The 18,871-nt window shown below is 48.3% G+C and overlaps 2 protein-coding genes across 3 annotated transcripts; both read right to left on the bottom strand.

The window, feature by feature from the left end:
• Window positions 1-13,209: 13,209 nt before the first annotated feature.
• On the bottom strand, window positions 13,210-14,787 carry LOC136964355 (alpha-2B adrenergic receptor). The gene has a single exon (XM_067258446.1). The coding sequence runs from the start codon at window positions 14,785-14,787 to the stop codon at window positions 13,210-13,212; it is 1,578 nt and encodes a 525-aa protein (XP_067114547.1).
• A 1,267-nt stretch (window positions 14,788-16,054) lies between these two features.
• On the bottom strand, window positions 16,055-18,289 carry LOC136964376 (low choriolytic enzyme). Of its 2 annotated transcripts, none has more exons than XM_067258479.1 (10): window positions 18,151-18,289; window positions 18,026-18,073; window positions 17,886-17,924; window positions 17,719-17,762; window positions 17,551-17,632; window positions 17,312-17,426; window positions 17,065-17,237; window positions 16,798-16,879; window positions 16,558-16,679; window positions 16,055-16,474 (listed from the first exon to the last, which is right to left on the bottom strand). In XM_067258479.1, the coding sequence occupies exons 1-10, from the start codon at window positions 18,281-18,283 to the stop codon at window positions 16,383-16,385; spliced, it is 930 nt and encodes a 309-aa protein (XP_067114580.1). In that variant the 5' UTR covers window positions 18,284-18,289; the 3' UTR covers window positions 16,055-16,382. The 2 variants fall into 2 exon arrangements, with proteins under 2 accessions (XP_067114580.1, XP_067114581.1); XM_067258480.1 differs by having other exon boundaries at window positions 17,719-17,759.
• Window positions 18,290-18,871: the final 582 nt, after the last annotated feature.

Raw genomic sequence — 18,871 nt, 5'->3', positions numbered from 1 at the left:
CCTGGGAGCTGTTTACAGAAGGCCGCACAGAGTCCGAGCATTGACCACGGAGCGTGCGTGTGTGCGTGTCTGTGTGGGGGGCGTGTGTGTGGGAGCGTGTGTGTGTGTGCTCATTTGCCTGTGAGTGTGTGTGTGACAGATGCTGAGCAGGATCAGACAGGAAGAGGGAAGAGGTCAGGGGTGAATCTCCCAGCCGCCCAGCCGCCCTCCGAGGGACTGAGAGAGAGAGAGAGTGAGAGAGAGAGAGAGAGAGAGAGAGAGAGAGAGAGAGAGAGAGAGAGAGAGAGAGAGAGAGAGGGAGAGAGAGAGAGAGAGAGAGAGAGAGAGAGAGAGAGAGGGAGAGAGAGAGAAACAGCTACTGCAAAACTGAGGAGGGCAGAGGACAGGTCAGGGGCCGTTTGGGAGGGATGGAAAAAGTACACAGAAGGTGATTTTGGGAAGGAGAGGGGGAGAGAGAAGACCAACGTTCAGAAAATCTGTGTGAATTCCTAAACAGCTGCTTTGGTCTACTGGACACGTCCTGGCATGTCAGAGCTGTTCTGGGCTTGTTTATGTCCCTGATTGATTCTGGATGATTATTTGGGGACGTGTTTCTGTCTGAGAGGGAATGTTAATGTTATTTACTCAGTGCCTGGTGCATTTCCCAGCCTGACAGTTCACGTCGGTTCTTATCTCCTTGACAGCAATTTAGGGCCTCCTCGTTTGTGAATACAGGATGCTTTTGCAACCATCACAAGGATTATTATGTATCATTTAACCAATCGACTTCTCAGATTTATTCAGGCATTACACACACTTACATTCTCCATGCACGCACATGCGCACACTCTCACACACACTCAAACACACACTCAACACACATCGGCCCAGATGGCAAAAAGCCCTCAAATGCTTTGCAAACACCTGCTTTTCAACACCCCATCAACACACACACACACACACTCACTCACTCACGTATCTGTGCATGGATGCACATGAGCATATCTGAACACACATGCACCAACACACACACACACACACACACAAACACACAGACACACACACACACACACACACACACACACACACACACAGACACATACACATATACACACACATACAGGAGTGGGAATCTGTGATTTCACCCTCCGGGTTGTAAATACGATGCTCTTGATTGAATGATGAAAGGTGTAAAATCAAGCTGATTGGCTCCGAGGACAAGTCATCACAGAGCTCGCTGCTCCATTCCGACAGAAATCACAGGGAGAACAAACCCCACTGCCGGTCACATTCGTTGCTCAGCTCGGAGGCAACCAGAATCGTAATGATACGTGCAATCCCAAGTTCTTGTCCGTGTATCTTCCAAGGCTCCTTGAACAATACCGCCATGCACTGAATTACATTATAGCTGCCAGGACTTGGGCCTCATGCCCTAAAAGGGCTTTGGGACCACAGGGTCAACATAGAAAACAAACTAACCATGCAGCACGGCGCCATGCATTTTAACGGACAGACAAGTGATGTCATACCACTCACCACCACCCCTCCCACTGCAGCAGGACGGGCCCCGGTGACTGATCCACTCCTGAGGAGAGAAGAAGAAGGAGGGAGGGCGGTGACATAGAGGGGGATGACGAGTGAGACGTCGTCGGAAAAGGTAATGTGATCTGATTACCCAATAAAGATGGAGGAGGAGGAGAGCGCGGAGGAGAGTGGGGGGGGGGGGACGGAGAGTTGGGAGAGAGAGATTGCGGCGGGGAGGGCGACCGAGAGACAGAGTGGGAAAGAGAGATAAAGAGAGATTGAAACTGTGGCTCCGTGATTTCCTCCGCTTTGTGACTCCGCTGGGTCAGCAAAGCGCTACCAAATGGATATTTCTGCTCATTTTTCATGATGAGCGAATATCTCTCCCTTTTCTCCCGCTCTCTCACATAAACAGGACCCACGCGCGCACCCATGCATGCACACTCTCACACACACACACACACACACACACACACAGACACACACACACACAAGAGGGATATTGCTCTCTAAAACAGCTCTCGGCTCAGAGTAGGCTTCATGGTTTGGCGGGTGGCTCACTCCCCCCCCCCCCCCAGTCTTTTCCAAATATCTCTTTGAGCTGTGATGGGGGAGATGGGGCCCCAGTAATCTGGTTGAGGTGATGAAGATACAGTGAGTCACCGAAGGAGTTATTCTCAGATGGGTCCCTCGGAGCGCCGACCACGGAGGAAGAGGTTAGGCAGATAAACTCAGTGTGCACGGCCTCTGATCCCTTGCTCTCGCTCGGCTCATCTCGGCCAATCAGGCGGGAGACGGTCACGCTGACTTGGCGCACCGACCGCTGCATTGTGAAGGGCTTCCGCCGCTTATTTAAGATCGACTCCTATATGTTGAATGTATGCACCTTCCTGCCCAAAGTCGATTCCTTGTCTGTGAGCAAAGTTTCACGGCGATTAAAACCCTTTGTGATTCGGATTCTGAGCTCCACGATCAGATACAGACTAGACCTTAGGAGACTCTCGGAGGAGATGGAGTGCTGAGCTGAGCAAGGAAGGGCAGCAGTTGATGCCGTGGATTTGTTTGGTTTGCCGACACTGGGTCGTTTTAAGGGACCCAAACTCAAGTGTCTTTAGGTCTTTCGGTGAAAACGCTCCTCCACCACTGATAGGGGAGGTTGAGTCGTCCGCCTCTTATTAGAAATGAACATTGGTGCACAACACAGACCCGGAACTGCAATGACGCACTTAAATGGCTCTATTTATATTCTTTATGTTCTGCCACAAATGTGGTTGCTGGGGGGAGGGGGTCTATAAGTGGGGGGGGAAAAAAGCCCTTGAGCTCAACAAAGCTCCACCCACGAAACGAGTCAGCCTCCACGTCGTAAAGTTCAGAGGAAATGGAGAGCGGCTTGAGTGAGAGAGTCGATGAAACCGATCGCTGAACAAGCAGAAATCCAGTAGGTTAGGTTCCGCGTGCGGCAGGGCCCAGGGAGCGCCGTAATATATGTACGACGCAGCATTCCCGTGTGGATTGCTTTTTTTTGCACGCGTACCTTCCTCTCCCGTGATCTCCCACGTACACACAGCTATAGATATTTTATATGCACATAGCTGATCACCACTGGGATCCTGGGTGATTCGCAATCGGATCCAAAAGACACCGAGCCCGTCGCAGTGTGAGCCTGGGGGGTTATTCATCAAAGAGAAAGGGGTTACCTTCACTTTTTGTCTCTGTACAGTCGTCCATCTGTTTATTATTTGGGTGGTGCCATACACTGCATATAGTCTGTGTCCTAGGGTCCGAATGGAATTGGAACCTGGGACATTGCCAATGCGATGGCCAATACCGACGGATCCTCTCAGAAACAGGGTCTGTAGTCCTTGGGTTGAATCTCCATTCACATGGTAAACGTGTGAAGCCGTGACGGTCCCAGGACGGAGAGGGAACATGCTGGGGGGGAGGGGGGTCTATATAGGGAATGTCTAAACACGCTATAGAGAGTGGGGGGGAAAAAAGCCCTTGAGCTCAACAAAGCTCCACCCACGAAACGAGTCAGCCTCCACGTCGTAAAGTTCAGAGGAAATGGAGAGCGGCTTGAGTGAGAGAGTCGATGAAACCGATCGCTGAACAAGCAGAAATCCAGTAGGTTAGGTTCCGCGTGCGGCAGGGCCAGGGAGCGCCGTAATATATGTACGACGCAGCATTCCCGTGTGGATTGCTTTTTTTTGCACGCGTACCTTCCTCTCCCGTGATCTCCCACGTACACACAGCTATAGATATTTTATATGCACATAGCTGATCACCACTGGGATCCTGGGTGATTCGCAATCGATCCAAAAGACACCGAGCCCGTCGCAGTGTGAGCCTGGGGGGTTATTCATCAAAGAGAAAGGGGTTACCTTCACTTTTTGTCTCTGTACAGTCGTCCATCTGTTTATTATTTGGGGTGGTGCCATATCACTGCATATAGTCTGTGTCCTAGGGTCCGAATGGAATTGGAACCTGGGACATTGCCAATGCGATGGCCAATACCGACGGATCCTCTCAGAAACAGGGTCTGTAGCCTTGGGTTGAATCTCCATTCACATGGTAAACGTGTGAAGCCGTGACGGTCCCAGGACGGAGAGGGAACATGCTGGGGGGGGGGGGGGGGGGGTGGGGGGGGGGGGGGGGGCACAGGGGACAGCACAGGAGCCTGCCACCCCCTCCCCTGTTCCACTCCCACTAGGAAATAATACACATTCCACTTTAGTTCTGCGGTTTAAGTGACACGGGAATGCTAGGCTAAGAAGGTGTACGTGCCTGTTTGAGTATGTACCCGTGTGTTCTGGTGCACACCTGTGTGTGTCTGTGCTGATGGTGGACATGTGTGTGTGTGTATGCATGCGTGTCTTTAGATGTTACCGTTGCTCGTGATTGGTCTATTTTTGGGCCTGGAGAAGTTCAAAGTCGATATTCTGGGAACAGAACAAAGAACATGAAAGATGTTGAACAGAGGGTACTAATCGCTGAGTTAGGGAAAGAGGAATGGAAAGAATGGAGGAGGGAGGAATGGAGGAAAGGCTTAGTGTGCCGAGGTGAAGCGAACATGGCAACAAGGAGCCCTTGGGTCTGAGATGGGAGAGAGAGGTGGAGATCTTAGAGGGAGGGATCGAGGGAGGGCGAGGGGTGAGGGAAGGAAAGGGGACTGGAAACTCGTCCATTTTTCATCCAGCCCTCAGGGGTTGGGGGAGGCACAAGGACAAACAGTGAATTATAAGAGAAGGAAAGACTGAACAGCTGAATTTGGAGCTCCAAAAAAAAGTTACGACAATACGAGAAAGAGTGTGCGAGAGCTAGAGAGAGAGAGAGAGAGAGAGAGAGAGAGAGAGAGAGAGAGAGAGAGAGAGAGAGAGAGAGAGAGAGAGAGAGAGAGAGAGAGAGAGAGATAATGAGAGAGCGAGACAAAGATATAGTTCGGGTGGTCCATCGCATATGCACGTGACGTGCTTGTTCCCCTTGAAACTTGTCAGTGGCACGAGGGGGTCGGGAAGCAGAGGTGGTTGCACGACGACGCGGTTGGAGATGCTTCCAGTTCGGGGACCGGGGCAGGTGGTTTTAAATCAGCGTGACAACACACATTCTGGGAAGTCAGCCTGCTTTGTGCTATTTGTGTGAGTGTGTGAGTGAGAGAGAGACATTGTTCAGTGGAGTGCACAGGCAGGGTAGATGAATAATGCAATAATAATCTGGCACCCTGCAAACTCTCTGCTCGCAAACGCACACACACACACACACACACACACACACAAACGTAAAGATGGTGAGCAATCACTTACACGCACGATACACATAGCACATACAAAGGCAGTAGGGCTCTTCATATCTACATGCACACAAGGAGGAATCACACAGCCCACAGACACAGTCACTCAGATGAGAACACTTGGTTCAAACCACTTACATGGAAATGCAACTCATTATTATAAGTGCTCTCCAATAGGTCCTGTAAAAATTAGCATGATAAAAGAGAACATCCACCTCAACACGCTAGCGGTCCTCGGGGAAAACAAACAGAAAAACACCGAAAAGGCAAGAGGGGTGACTAGTGTGTGTTCTAGTGTTTCCCAGCCCAAGCTCAGGTTTCGATCCTACGCTGGCCCGAGTCCAGCGCAGGGAAACGACAAATGGTTTGAGTGTGCACGCGGGCGCGCTGCGTTTGCTACGTTTCTCAGGACATGGTAAATGGTGTGTATAAATCCAATACCACGGCTGCTGAGCAGTGAGTCTGCCCTCCGTCACGCTCGCCCAAGAGCTCAGCCCCTCCATCCTTCCTTCTCACAAACGCCCGCCAGGTTCGGTTTCATCCCCTGCCAAACATCAATTCCCTGTCAGTTCCACACTGAGGTTCCATGTCACTGTTGTTGATAGAGGTGACGCCTTTAAATGTCTACTCTACCAACAAATATATAAATAAGAAACCCCCTGAAGATCTCACAGTGGCTGAGTCATAAACAGCCGTGGTTTACTGGGACTGTCAGGGGGTGTCAGAGGATGCTGTTTGTCTGGTTTGGCTCAGATGAATGATCTGGCATGTTTGGATGAGGGCAACATCCATATACTTGAACAGGGGGGAAACTAGCTGCACCGTGGAAGACACCTCTGGGTGTCTCTGTGTGACAGAGATGCAGTAATGGTTCTAATAAGGTTCCTAATTTATCCGATGGGATTGGGGGCTTGGAGATACTAATCATCATGCACACGTCAAGCATAATAACGGAGCATCCAGCACATCGTATTACGGCGGAAAGCCCTAGAAGCTATTAGTGGCAGAAGACAGTCTGATGTTTGCTTTGTAATTGGTTTGGTTGAACGTGCCTTCGTTGAAACCAGAATCACTTTGCTCTGCATAAATACACAGGTGGCGTATATAATTGTTCTAAGTGTGGGATGTGCTCTCTCTGCTTGACTGAGCGATTAACTGTAGAAAGCACTCAGTGTTCTTCACAGAATAGTTTCAAGGAGGAAATGTGAGTGACAACAAAATCCTAAAAGCTGTTTCATTTGGTATGGCGCAATGAAAAGTGTCAGTAAGGCAAAGAGGCACGGCCCGCCCCGTACAAGGGAATGCATCTGAACGTAATCGAATGCATGTTCCAAACTCGAAATAGCCTCCCGTGTCCATCTACAGCGCGGCTCGATTCGGCGGCGCGATAATGGAATAAGAAGGAGCTTCGAGGACTTGAAGGCTCTATTGTGTTGTCTCGTCCTCTGGCCATTCTTCTCTTCTGGCTTTAAACCTACCCCCCCCCCCCCCCCACTACACGCCCCCCTCCCTTCTGCAGCTCACTCAACTCCTCTGACTCCCCCGCGTTTCACCTCGTCCTTTTCTTCCTGTCTTCTACTTTCTTTTGAAGAAAAGTGATAGATAATTACCTTTTTTATTTTATCCGTCGGCTGTTTCTCACAGAGCTGGAAGAGGCTCGCGTGAAGACCGGCATTTGCCTAATGCACATTCTTCTTAAGACAGCGTTGAGCGGCTCTCCGCCTGAACTCTTAATGATGCCTCGCCCCCGAGCCTGGACGCCCTCAGAGTCTCGTTCTCGATATGTTGTTGTTCTTGCGAGGCTTCAAATTGATAGAATGGATCGTCTTCATCGTAATCGGAAATTAATGACTGTAATCATGATGATGTATCCACTGCTGTCCCTTCCATCCCCCAGAGCCCCAAAGCAACATTCCTGGAAGTTTGTCAGCATCTCCTGCATTTGTGTGTGTGTGTGTGTGTGGTGTATGCCAAGGAGTCAACATTGGGGGGGACGAAATCTGCTAGCACCGGTATCAGTAATACTAGTAGTTATAAAATGGGATGTGTCCCCCCAAATATATATCATGATTACGGCCCTGGTGTATGTGTGTGTGTGTGCCGTATGGGGTGTGTGTATGCGTGTGTGTACATGCACCTATGTACGCATGTTTTGCGTGTGTTACTCGTCCTCTCCGAATGACATCATCATCTTGTTCAGACATGAGCCTTTTGACATCAGAGGAATCCCACTATGTCATTGGGGGTCAAGCTTTGCTTTCATGGGATTTTACGATACAGATGACTCGGTTAAAATCCTGGTGTGTTTCTACAGACATAAAACAGTTATCAGCCCTACATCATATTGAATTAGGGAACAGGCCGGAGAATCCATGTATATGTTTTATTCAATCTAGGAGGACATTAGAATACAATTTAGAAGCAATCTTTCAAATCTACCGGATACCATGGATGATTCAATCACGTTTGTTTGTTTTTTTGTTCTGTTGCGGAAATGTTCAGCATTACAGATGCCCAGTTTCTGTTCTTCACGAAGACTGTCCCGTGTTCATTCCCAGTGGCACTGTGACATACATCATCTTGTAGGATGGTGCTTTGAAGACCTGACTGTTTATCTATGTCGCATCATCACACAGAGTCAGACATTAAGGGGACTTCGATAACTTCAAACGCAACTGTGCACATCGTGAAATCCGCAGCGCCCTTTCAAAATTTGGAGCAAAAAAAGGCTGAAAGTAAAAGGTGTTTTCGTGTATGAGCCGATCGGATTCATCGGTCTCAGTAGATAGTGATCACTCTACAGACCCATCGGCTCAGACTACAGAATACACGCTGGCATACAAATACCCCCCCCCCCCCCCCCCCCACACACACACACACACACCCACATACACAAGGCCACACGCACACCTACAGGGGCGCACACGCATCAAAAAATGCACACGCCCCGACTCGAAAAGCCGCATCTACTGTAACCAGTCTTGGCTCTTTTTCATTTAGAGTCGAAAAAAGGGTATGAGTGTAGAGAACTGAATAAAGCCATTGAGGGCCGTAACTGGCCCCATTTAGAACATTCTTTGGATCTTTATCTTGCCCCTGGAACGTTCCTCCCTGATTCGGACATATTAGCGGTTAGGATACATGGGTCTGTAAAGCAGGAGAAAACAAGACAGAGCCAGGTATCTCTATCCATGCAGTCCTGTCAGGACCGGGGAGAAAGCCAAACAAACATCGCGAAAGACAAAACTGCAGCATCCATAAATTCGCCCGGATCTCAGCAAAGAACACATCAGTGCTTGACTGACTCCAGATAACTGCTGCCTCAGCTGAGAGAGAAAACCCACAAAGTGTCGGAGTCATGACAGCCTGGCCTCGTGAAGGCCCCGGCCTCGTGACAGATCTTTGTTCAAGTCCCCCAGGCCCCCACACCCCAACTTGCAACCGCCCCAGCTTTCACAGGGCCGTAAATATGCATGTGATACCAGTCCTTGTGGGCCCCTCGGCTACACTGAGCTACTTCCTCTCTGCTTGGATTTTGCTGGCACCAAATTGGGGGATTGGGTGGGGGGAGAGGAGGGGGAGGAGTGAGGGGAAGACAGGGGTGAGACTGATCACAGTGGAGCTCACCTTTATTATGGGAATGACGCGCTGGTTCTTGCCAATGCTTTGATCCGGGAAATGATTTGATTACAGTGACACGGCATTTCACATTACTCTTCTGTGGGTGGGTTCTCCGGGTATGTTCTACCAGTCGCATGTCTGCTTTTGGAACCCTGTGTGAGCGTGTTTTTCATGCAAATGCGTATTTGGGTGTGTATACGTGAGTGTGTGTGTGCGTGTGTGTGTGTGTGTATGTGGGCGGGCGGGCGGGTATATTTCCCCAGTCTACGCTTAAAAGGCAATCCCTTGCTCCCAGCTCACTCACTCCCCATTTGTTTCCACGGTGATGGGGTCTGACATTTAGTTGTGTCACAGTGGCCCCCCCTCAAGCAGCCCTTCCCCTCGCTAACAGGATAACAAGGTTATTTGTTTTAATCAGAGTAAAAAGGATTAGAACAAACAATCAACCACCTCTCTCCCTCTGCCCTGGAATACCTTCAAGGGCGAACAAAAAGGACTGGAGACAGAAAAGGACACACACACACCACCAACCCAGGGTTTCCCTCTACTCCCGGTAACATCCACAGCCTCTACGCTTGGAGAGGTTGTGTGTGTGTGCGTGGGTGGGTCTGGCCTTTGCATCTCCTTTATTACAGCTGCAGAACAAGAACATAAGGTGGTAATTCTGCTGTCCCAATATGCTAATAGTGGAAGGAGATAAAGCTGTGGCCTATCCGTTTGAGTTGTTCTGTGCTGCGGCGGAACCTGTCTCTCCCCGTGGCTCTGCTCTGAGAGGCCCCATATCCCTGTCCGTAGCAGTGCCTTCTTAAATAAAACAAGCAAACACACACACCTCCATACGCAGACACTCCGCGAAGAGCTATCCCGCGGTTACGGAACCAAACGTTAAAAACCACAAAAAGATTGTTCATTTACTGGGTCAAGTGTTTCAAGTTGATCCGACTTTAAAGAGCCCCAGAGAACGCTAGCTGCCACGTCGATGACTTGACATCATAAAAATGCGATCTATCTGAATTATTCAGGGCTCAGTCTCCAGCGAGAGTGGTATTCTTGACTTTGATTAAATCAGGGGATTGTGTACGCAAACAGTTCTTCGCTCCTTCTTACGCGTTTGCACACGTGCCGCGCACTTCGCTGAGAGCTGCTGGACTTTCGGAGTGGCTCGAAAATTGCGTTCTTACGTCCCAGTGCTCAGTGCTTCTACTCAAGCCATCCTGATGGCATCAAGGAACATCAGAGGTTATGGGAACCAGACGTACTGTCCGTACTTCTGGACTGCTTCAGTGTTCCCTATCACTTTCTTTAAAGACCTCAGTACAGGCTTACTAATGAAGTGTATTCTAAACAGGACATGGTTATCTATCGGTCAGCTGCGTTCTGACACAGCGTGTTTAGACAGCAAACACTTGCCATGTCCGTTACATAATCCAAGTATCTGTTCCCCGGGTTAGACACTTGGGTCACAGCGAGATGTGTTTCTCAGGCCCTTGTGGATCTGCTCGAGGCCCTGAAGAGCCCACACATGGAAAGAGAGCTCTTCTCCACGTTCACATTGAGAGTGCATCGCCGAGGAGAGCAAATCCATCTCGCGCACGCACACACACACACACACACACACACACACACACACACACACACACACACACACACACAGACACGCACACACACACACACACAGACACGCACACACACACGCACACGCACACACACACACACAGACACGCACACACACGCACACACACACACACACACACACACTCGATACGATGTGGAGAGGCACTCTGCTGTTGGCGTTCACTGAGGCGGTATGTAGTACGACAGACAAGGCGAAGCCCTGAAACTGTAGCATCTGCTCATCTGGGCTTATCTAGAAGACAGCACTCCTTGATCCTCTCTGCAGTATGAGGAGAACTGCAAACAAGAGAATGAAGAAGAAGGTGTAGGTGTCGAGCCGAGTGAACACTAACACTGCCTGAGTACACATTGAACCCAATGGCATTCTCTTTCGCAAATACTCATTACAATGTCTATCTTATGAGAAAAAAATAAAATAAAGGATATGAACCATGTTCTACCATTAATTTATTTCCCCCCCCCTCCCCCCCAGAGTGAACACTTACTCTGTGGAGTGCCGCACTGTGGCTGACTGCTCCTAGCCAGCCCAGCCACGCATCCCAGGAGGTCGAATTTGTCATCAAAATAACTACTCTTCCTTGTAAATGGATTAATAGGGAATCGTTCCTATGAAAGCATTAGGATGGAATAATCAGAGCTATAATGGAATCCCCTCTCACTGTACCCCCCCCCCCCCCTAAATCACCCAACGTGAATGTTCAGTTACACAAGATCATTTATGAAACCCTTTATTTGTACAACCATACAGTGCAGAACTGAGACGCAACATCACAACAGCTCATCTCTGTAAGAACGACAGCAGTTAAAACAAAGGTTAATAAACCATGGCCTTTTCAATCACAAAAACGGAAATAATCTCGTCGTGGGCGACTCAAGACAAGCTCCCAATTGATTCCTCATTCAACAGTGTAGCCCATGAACACCTAAAAAAACATAGGCTTGTTACATATCACATTTCAACTATTTACATACTTGCCCACCATTTCAGTCAGTCCTGCACATAGTTTATGGTTAAGAAATAATTTAGTCATGGACATTCAAAAGCATGCCCTCCGGATTAACATGCACGCGCACACACACACACACACACACATATAATTTGTCTAAGGAAGTTCAGAGTCACGTTGTGGATTTAGACCTTGTTTTTTCAGTTGTGAAGCAGCCTAACACAGGACTGAGATACAGACAGCAGGCAAAACTGAATTCAAACTCAATTTCCAGTGCTGAGTCAGTTTACAACCTGGTACCTTCTGGGCGAGCAACCGTCACCTAGGAAATTGTCTCTCCGAAACAATAGAGTCTGGGAGAGACGATGAAAAGAGAGAGCAGGAATACGAGGAGGAGAGCAGACAAGAGGGAGCATACATAGCACTGACTTGACTCCCAGCAGTGGTACTGCAGCAGATTCACGTTGGTCTTTTTTCCCATCTTTTCCGGAAGTTTTCCATGTTTCTGGTTTTCCTGCTCTAGTTTACGTCGGTGGCCTGAAACTCTGACTGTGATGGGCAGCTCCCAGCGAGAGGTCTAACATTCCTGGATCTCACTCCAGGATCTATTCCCTATCCTGCCCTCTGATGTTATATCCATGGGGAGTTACGAGATGAGAAGCTTTTATCCACCACTACACACATCCAGTACCCAAGGCTAGTGAGAGAGAGACAGAGAGAGAGATACAGAGAGAGAGAGACAGAGAGAGAGATACAGAGAGAGAGAGATACAGAGAGAGAGATACAGAGAGAGAGAGATACAGAGACAGAGAGAGAGATACAGAGAGAGAGAGAGACAGAGAGAGAGAGATACAGAGAGAGAGATACAGAGAGAGAGAGATACAGAGAGAGAGATACAGAGACAGAGAGAGAGATACAGAGAGATACAGAGAGAGATACAGAGAGAGATAGTAGTGTAGGCAGAGAAACATGCACATTAGTATTTTTATCTTTAGCAAACCCTGTAATCCTTACAACTCTGATTGCTGTTTAAACCTTCAGCTAGATAACACGTATATTTCACATCAAGAGGAGATCATACCCTGTTTAATACCCAGATCTCTCCTAACCTTGAAATTCAAGGGGAATCGTCTTGTTTGGTCAAGTTCTTTTCATCTCTGTCCTTGCATGACTCACAGAGAAGCCTGCTCCACTGGAGAACTCCCAGAACATTAAGAACTCACGGAACATATGTCCTACTGTACGTTTCTGCCATTCTTCTCTCTGAGCTTCCATGGGAGTTTGTCCCTGTCTTTTTGGAGGGTTTTTGGTTGGTTTAGGTGCAGTTCTGTGGGTGTATGCCAATCCCTGTGTGATGCAGCTTGCAAAAAAGGCAATTCAAATGAAATTTGATTTGATACTGTTTCTTTGCATTGTGACTGTCTAATGCTCCAGGCTAATACACAGGCTCTGGAAAGACTGAAGATAGTTCTGGATCTTGACACTCACAAGTAGTTTCTAAATGACATAAAATCAGTTAAATTTTTTGAACACCTTGATGCTGATTAAAGATATTATTATTATCCTTTCCACAAACAATCTAGAATCCAGTTACTTAATACTGTACATTGAAGCATTTGTCCGCGTTCGTTTAGCAAACAAAAGAGAAGCAGGTGCGTACACCATTTGTTTGTCCTCGTTACCTAAAAGGCATTCCGTCCTTGCGCAAGCTTCACTTTAGAAGTAGGTGCCCTTGGTGTTCCTCGACAAGATCTTCTTGAAGGCTTTCCGGAAGTCCTTGTTGAAGATGGTGTATATCACAGGGTTTAGGCAGGAGTTGCAGTAGCCAATCCAGAAGAAAAACTTAAAGAGTGGCTTGGGGAGGGAACAGGTCTCTGGGCAGACAGCCACCAGCGAATAGGAGAAGAAAAAGGGGAACCAACAGACCACGAACACCCCGATTACCACCGCCAACACAAAGGTGAAACGCTTCTCTCGGTTTACCATGGCCTTGCGCCGTGACATGGGCGTGCCCTCGGGCTTGGGCAGCCCGTCAGAGGCCAGCTTGGTGCCGGTGGGCGTGGCCACTGTGTTTTTGTACCTCTGGGCCAGGCTTTGAACTTGACCTTTGAACTTTTTGCTTTGGAACAGCCCTCGTGTGGTCATCCTCATCTTCTCGGGCCCGCCCTGCCCTCGGCCGTTTTCTCCTCCATGGTCCCTCGTCTCCGCCTCCACCTCCGAGCCGAAGGAGGAACTGTCGTCGTGGAGAGATCCCGTGTGTGTCTCCGCAGCTTGGTGAGGCTGTCTGCAGGCTTCCTGGGGGTCGGGGACAGCTGGAGGTGGGTTTCCTTGAAGGGAAGGGAAGGTGGGAGGGGAGGCCGGTGGACCCACGGCAGCGGGGCCCTGCGATGAGGCCGGAGGCCGTCCCTCGGGCGTCCGGAGATCGTTTCCGGGCGTTTCTGCCCAGGCCCGAGGGGGAGAGGGGGAGGGAGGAGAGACGTGAGGACTCTTTGGAGGGCCGCCTCGCGACGGGCTGGAGGATTTCTGCCGTTGGTCCAAAGCCGCGACGTCGGCACCCTGGGCGGTCTCCTTGCGTCTCTCCCCAGGGGGGCAGCGAGTGTGCTGCTTTGCGATCTGATAGATCCTCACGTACACCAGGATCATAATCAAACACGGAGCAAAGAAAGAGCCAATGGTGGAGTAGAGGATGTACCAGCGCTCGCTGTTCAGTTCGCACACCTCCACCCCTCCTTCGCTCTTGTCCAGGGAGAGGAGAGGGGGGAAGGAGATGACCGCCGAGATCAGCCACACCACGACGATGGCCGCCTTGATGCGCTTGGGGGTGCGTCTCGCCGTGTAAGACATGGGCTGAGAGATGGACAGGTAGCGGTCCAGCGAAATGGCACACAGGTGGACAATGGAGGAGGTGCAAAAGAGGACGTCCAACGCCAGGTAGATCTCGCACCACAGCGAGCGGAAGGCCCAGTAGCCTTGCAGCTCGTTGGCCAAGGAGAACGGGATGATGAGGGTGGCCACGAGAATGTCCGCCGCCGCCAGAGACACGAGGAAGAGGTTCTGCGGGCCTCGGAGCGAGCGGGAGGTCAGAACGGCGATGATGACCAGAATGTTTCCCACAATGGTGAAGATCATCATGAGAGTGATGGCTATGGCGAACGCTGCTGTGGCTTCTGGGGAATAAGGCTGGGTTCGGAGAGCACTCTGGTTACAGGGTTCAGGACCATAGGACAGGGTGAGGTTTTGACCCGTGATTCCACCCATCTCTGATAGGCAGGCCACATCAGGAGCGGCAGCCATGTCGGTACCAGAAGGAGGGAGGATTTCAGATTAGTCACAGAGAGAGGAGGCTTGGGAAATATCTTTTTTGGGGTGTTGTTAGCTTAATCCCTTAAGGAATTCTTGGTGACCAGACATAGGAAAGATAAGGAAGATTATGGGCTGGAAAAGCATTGACATTTTCTGTTTTGACTTATACGATTAAACCTTGTTCTCCCGTTGCAGCATTTGGAAGGAATCACGTCTTGATAATACTGAAGGCATTAAAAACAGGATGTTGAAGATTTGACGAATCCAAGAGTTCACAAAGGTTTTATAAAGTAGCTTAAACAAAAACTAAAAAAAACTAAAATCCTTAAACGTACGCGTCGTTAGTAAGAGGTTATTTAAATGTCGCCAGTTTAGCTCTTTAAGCAATTTTGTTGTGAGATGTTGCAGCGTACACAATGAAATTACGCACGAGTTTGAACTGCGCAAGATATGTGGGATGTCTGTTTGGAAAAAACAAAAGTTACCATACACAACGCATCTCTCGTTAATATCAAAATTCCGAGTGTAGCGATATATCAATAACTTCAGTTAAAGGTAACAGCAAATATGTGCGTGCACTCCATCTCCATAAAGGACAACCGAAAGACTGCATTTCTCGGCAGGATTAAAAAAAAAGGCAAAATTGATATTTTAGTCAATGTAATTAATGTAGAACGAAGTCTTCACGTACTTGAGACGTTTTCAGCAGTTTCATTAGTCTTGCTCACGCAGTATCACCAGCAATTAAATCGTCCATTCAAAATAATTGAACACATCATAAATCCCAATTAGCAGCAATCCTTGAAGTTTGTGCGTTTTTTCTTCGGTTAACAAATTGTGCCAATCGCCTTTGCTTGTGCATTGATGCACCATCTCGGCGCACCGTCCGTTCAGACTGCCAACAAAGTAGGAACCGGGCCATATTAATAACTACGCCTGCCCACGTCACGCATCACCATGCCTCCCTCATAGATGAACCCTCGAAATATGCTGACCTCATTACACACAAAAGGTGTTAATCTAATTTTATAATAGCCTACTCTTCACAAGTCAACTCAGATACATTTAAAAAAATAAAATAACGTAATTGCCATTGCCAATTGGAGCACATTGTCCCAGTTTCCTGGGACAATGTGTCGCTATGGATTTCAAAATATATCAAATTAAAAAACTTTATCCCAGAGGAGATTCCCTGGAAGCAATCAATGGCATCACTGACACGTCACCAGGCTGGAGAAAGGAGGCACAGAACAAAGTCTCCCATTTAGCTAGACTTAAGTTTATTCCAGTACGCACACACATCCAGTTCCACGAGATGCATCCATTTTACTGATATTCTGCAGTCTAAAAACCCACATATGTTTTTACCTGTCAAATACATCTAGATTTTAAAATTTCCCTCCTCCACTGGTAGTAATATCTGACCCCAAGTGTTACTGTGGCTCGAAACAGTCACGTGACAAAGTAAATAAGATGTAATCCTGAGTGGATTGTCATGATTTCATCTTTCAACCATGCTGCGGCTGCTTGAGCGGGTGTGCCCTCTAGTGTCGTCAGCAGAGTCCTGCGCGCTTGGTGACCTGCGTTTAGACATTGGAGCTGTTGGCATTTGCAGGAGTCACAAGGATGGTGGTAGTCGAGTTCACAACATAGGGCATGTCTTGTTGCTCTCTGACGTCTGTGGGGGGGGGGGGGAGGGGGGGGGGAGGTTAGAAAAGGCAGTGCGATTCGATTACAGATATGGGAAGGGAGTCCACTCACTGCAGAGGTACAGCCGTCGGACCCTGTCCACGTCGAGATTTGTCAGGAAAGTCCTCTGGCCCATTTCCTGAACGGGATCCTTGGCTTTGATCGTGGGCTTCCCGTTGACGGAGAAAAACGTCCTGTCACACAGGGCGACAATCCTCAACAAAAAAAAAACGCCCCTCGTGACGCCACACGCAAACATCTTTTGCAGAACGAACAGCACGCACTTAAGACGGCAGTGGTCAGGTACCGTACCCTCCGTAGTGCATGATGGAGTTGATATCATAGGGTAGACCCTGGGTGTTGCCATTCTTCTCCTGGAAGTTACCCTCCATACCTGCAAGAAGAAAACAAACAACATTGCATGACAACACTGTAGCATGCGTTAACCTCCCAAGTGTTTCCAGAGAGGTGATCAGTTACAGCCAAGAGGATCCACAGTCCAACCCTGAGGAGGACTAGGAAGCGATACCAAGACAGTGACATTGCACAAATCCCAAACACCGAAGAGTCAAACCCTACCTCCGATTATGTTGCCAAACAAAATGTCGACGTGCTGTAGTCTGTCCTTTCGTGTGTGCTCGTGGTAGAACCCCAGCGTGTGCAGAACCTCATGGGCGATGTTCCCCACACTGCACTGCGGACCAATCACGACAATCTGCCGGCCGCCTAAATAGCCCACATTCGAAGCACAGCTACAAGAGGAAATAAGAACACGTGAATCGACACGCATTTCTGTGTATGCATTCAAATGCCATGACCACCTTACCCATTACCCTTGGCGAACACCATGTAGCCTTCTTCATTGTTTCGCACGTAGAAGCCCACACAAGTTCGACTTGATATCATATCGAGGGCTGCTTCTATGTCATTGGTCCTTTCCACTGAGATGCAGTAAAACATTGATCGGGGAATGTATTTAGACATCTAGTTATCCATCAAATAGGCCTAATTAAAAGACTAGACCTTAAATTCTCAAAAGGATGCACTTGCCACAGGAGGTCTGACCTATTTCTGGGCTGATGGTGTAGGGCACAATAATCTGTCCTCCAATATCTGGCCACAGGTTTTTCACTGCATTTCGGTCCCTCTGAGAAAGAATGTGCGTTTGAGTTGGAATGTTCCATGTGTTTGGAGGTTCAGACAGGAGAGATGAGGGCTTGTGGCTTTACTCACTGGCAACATAATGTCCCCTTCAATCACATCAGCATTCAACGCTCCTTGAGAAATAGAAAATTATCCTCTTAAATGTTCACTGGTAAGCTACTTAACCGTTGGCTAGTAGACAGGTACATGTTTATATTCTAGGATGACTTGCCGATTTAAGTCAACATTTTGACTACCTTCAAGAGTTTCCCCGTTGCTTCGGCTGTTTTCCACGTCTGCAAATCATGGATGGAATTTCATGTCATAAAATATAATTCAACCAACTGATCAACAAATTTAGGCCAATTGCTTCGATAGTCCGTATGCCTGCACTTACCCGTGTTGGCAGGTATTTCATCCGCTCGCTTTACGGGGCTGTTGAACACTGAAACAACAGAACTACATAAAGCTGCTGCATGAATCATACATTTTGAACTTGGTAAACTCTTAGTTTTAGCATACCATTTTTTAAACTTCCAACAATAAAAAGTGAGATAACCAGCACGTGATAAGCAGCCATTGCCATCTTAGCCTGCTGCCTAAACCCAAGTGTACCTATTCTAAAATCTGAAAAGGCTACCGTTTTAACCTCCATCCGCTTGGTTCTAATTAAGATCACCTGACACACCTGTCCAAAAAGTAACACACAACTGAAGTAGTATGACAAACGAATGGGTCGTTAACGGGCTTCTGGTTAACTAGATAATTAGTTTAACTAACATTTATTACTCCTATGAATGTGTTTTTGGTTATTGGCTATTTTCATGTTTCGATTGGTAAAGAAAAGGCATGAGCTGTAAATTCAAGAGATAATAAAAATAATTCTTGCAATGTCTCACTTACTGAAGATGATTTTATTATATGCCACAGGATGCTAGAGTGTTGCAATGTTGGTACAATAAAAACCAGTACACCATTTCACAGTGAGGACTACGGCTTAATCAGAGCCGGCCCAAGCATTTTATGGGGCCCCGCAAGCAAATTATGGGTGCCACCACAAATTTATGTCAAAAGTCGCGAGCGCATAGATTATTTCACACGCGCAGATATTAATTTATCACTCACAAATTCACTCACAAAATCACAAACCCAGAATTGTACAGGTATCTGCTAGAGAGCGCTTGACACGCTGTCATTGGTTAACTGCGCAACTGTGAATTTCTGCTTGCTCAGCTGATTTTCT

Source organism: Osmerus mordax, chromosome 20 (genome assembly GCF_038355195.1).
Source record: "Osmerus mordax isolate fOsmMor3 chromosome 20, fOsmMor3.pri, whole genome shotgun sequence".
NCBI lineage: Eukaryota > Metazoa > Chordata > Actinopteri > Osmeriformes > Osmeridae > Osmerus > Osmerus mordax.
This window is presented reverse-complemented; position numbering and strand designations above follow the sequence as displayed.